This window comes from Austrofundulus limnaeus, unplaced genomic scaffold, assembly GCF_001266775.1.
Source record: "Austrofundulus limnaeus strain Quisiro unplaced genomic scaffold, Austrofundulus_limnaeus-1.0 Scaffold14, whole genome shotgun sequence".
Taxonomy (NCBI): domain Eukaryota; kingdom Metazoa; phylum Chordata; class Actinopteri; order Cyprinodontiformes; family Rivulidae; genus Austrofundulus; species Austrofundulus limnaeus.
The window spans coordinates 1,242,103-1,244,200 of NW_013952416.1; the positions used below are offsets into that span (position 1 = coordinate 1,242,103).

Sequence of the window (2,098 nt, forward strand, 5' to 3'; positions counted from 1 at the left end):
CATATATATATATATATATATATGGATTAGCTCGCTGCTAACCCTAAAGCTAACAGGCTAAAGCTGAGGTTCTCTTTCCATCTTTGCAACAGCTGCTCCAAAGCTGTGGAACAGTTTACCTCTTAATATTCGGTCAGCAGAGACTGTTGAGGCTTTTAAATCTTTGCTGAAGACCCATTTATTTTCTTTGGCTTATGTTTAAGATTTGGAGGTTCATTTAGAGCTTTTTATATATTGTGTTTCTGTATTTGCATCTATTTTTTGTTTGTTTTTGATGTCTTGACTGAACTGTGAAGCACTTTGGTCAGCTTTTGCTGTTTCAATGTGCTATACAAATAAATTTGACATTGACATTGACATTAAAATCCAATCAGTTTAACAGATTTTAAGCTATTCACACCGCAGAGAGTGCTAAAGCTAAAACTGATTCTATACATTTTACACATTATGATGAACACTGTAGAAAAGAGCTAATAAAACCTCGGCACGACGAGTTCTGTTTTTCTAATGAAAGTGGTTCCTACAGACGTTTCAGGAAAATGAGAAGTTGAGCAGTTTCTTCACTCTGCTGTCCACCAATGTTGCTGAAAATGGAGCCCCCTTCGTCTCCACCTTAGAAGGTATAATTTGCATGCTGAACCTGAGCGAGTGGCGCAGAGCCGTGTGATAGCGCCGGGTTGTGTTTCCCTCTGCCCTCTCAGGTAAAAAGTATCCCTTCTATGGAGTGCAGTGGCACCCGGAGGTGAACCGTTTCCAGTGGRACACGGGGCTCAACTTTCCTCACTCTGCTCATGCTGTTCAGTTGTCCTCCCTGCTGGCCGAGTTTTTTGTCAATGAAGGTAGAGAATTTTGACTGGATACATTTTTATGTGCTTCATAAGAGGGTTTAAACAGAGTTCTGCACAAATATGATCTAATTAACCATAAATAATCACAGTTTTATGCTTATTTTACATTTTTACCCTTTCCCTATTCAACCCCTTAATGCATATTTAATAATTATAGCCATCTCATATCCAGAAAAAGAAGGCTAACTGTGCAAATTTGGTTCAATGATTACACATAACCTTGTTACATCCTGTTTACCAAACCCTCTACTGGACATTATTTTACAGTAATGTTCTCTTCTGCTCATTTTTGTTTTATTAAGGAAGAAAAAGTTTACACAAGTTCGACAATCCCAAGGAAGAGGCCTCGTCCCTGATTTACATCTACAAACCCGTCTACACTGCAAACTTCACTGCATATGAGCAGGCTTATTTCTTCTGATCTTGTTAGTTTTAACACCACAAAGTGCAAATTAATCACAAAAATTGTTATCAGCTGAGTTATGTTTGTGTACTGAAAGCTTTTGTGATGATTACCAAATTTAAAAAAATGTGTGATAATGTGTACAGTATATGTGAATTAATGTATCTAAACTGCATGTTTGCTGAAATAAAATATTTTTTTGTCTATGTGGATGTGATTTGGAGTGAAACATTCAGTTGCCTTTATTTATTTATTTATTTTTGACTGAAGATGATGATTCAGTTTAGAAACACACAAAGAGGGTGTCCTGATATTATCTAAGACATTTAATACAAATTTCTACAAGACACAGAAAACATCATAGAAAAAAATCAGAAAATCAATATCAGTATCAATGAATATTAAATACAAATGGACATAAAACGCGCAAATTAACTTGAACCAAGCAAAACTGACTATAACAGCAACAAAAAATGTCTAAAACAACACAAAAACACCAGTAAAATATTCAGCATAAATATTTATTTACAAACATTTCAACAACATGTAAGCTTAAAAACAAAATAGACATAAAACAATCATAAGAAAAGTAAAATGGAACAATGTGGACTTTTAATAGTTGCAAATAAATTTAAACAAGCTCAACGAAACAAACATGCAGAGCATAGGTCTTTAAATATGGCTTTTTGTTTCCAGCATTGGAACCTTTTTAGTCAGTATTTGATTTTGTTCCTGCTAATAAAATTGTTTCTTTTTATCACACTTTTCCTGTATTTTATTTTTAATTTTTTTATTGTAAATTGTAAATGGACTGTACTTATATAGCGCTTTTCTATCCATCCAGGAC

General features: G+C 34.2%; 1 protein-coding gene across 1 annotated transcript in view; it reads left to right on the forward strand.

The window, feature by feature from the left end:
* Positions 1-1,461, forward strand: part of LOC106513681 (gamma-glutamyl hydrolase) — a 6,410-nt gene extending 4,949 nt beyond the window's left edge. Inside the window, exons 7-9 of the mRNA XM_014002629.1 lie at positions 527-620; positions 702-839; positions 1,151-1,461. Coding sequence (XP_013858083.1) covers positions 527-620; positions 702-839; positions 1,151-1,269 — 351 coding nt within the window. The 3' untranslated portion in view covers positions 1,270-1,461. The remainder of the gene's footprint in view (positions 1-526; positions 621-701; positions 840-1,150) is intronic.
* The last annotated feature ends 637 nt before the right edge of the window (positions 1,462-2,098 follow it).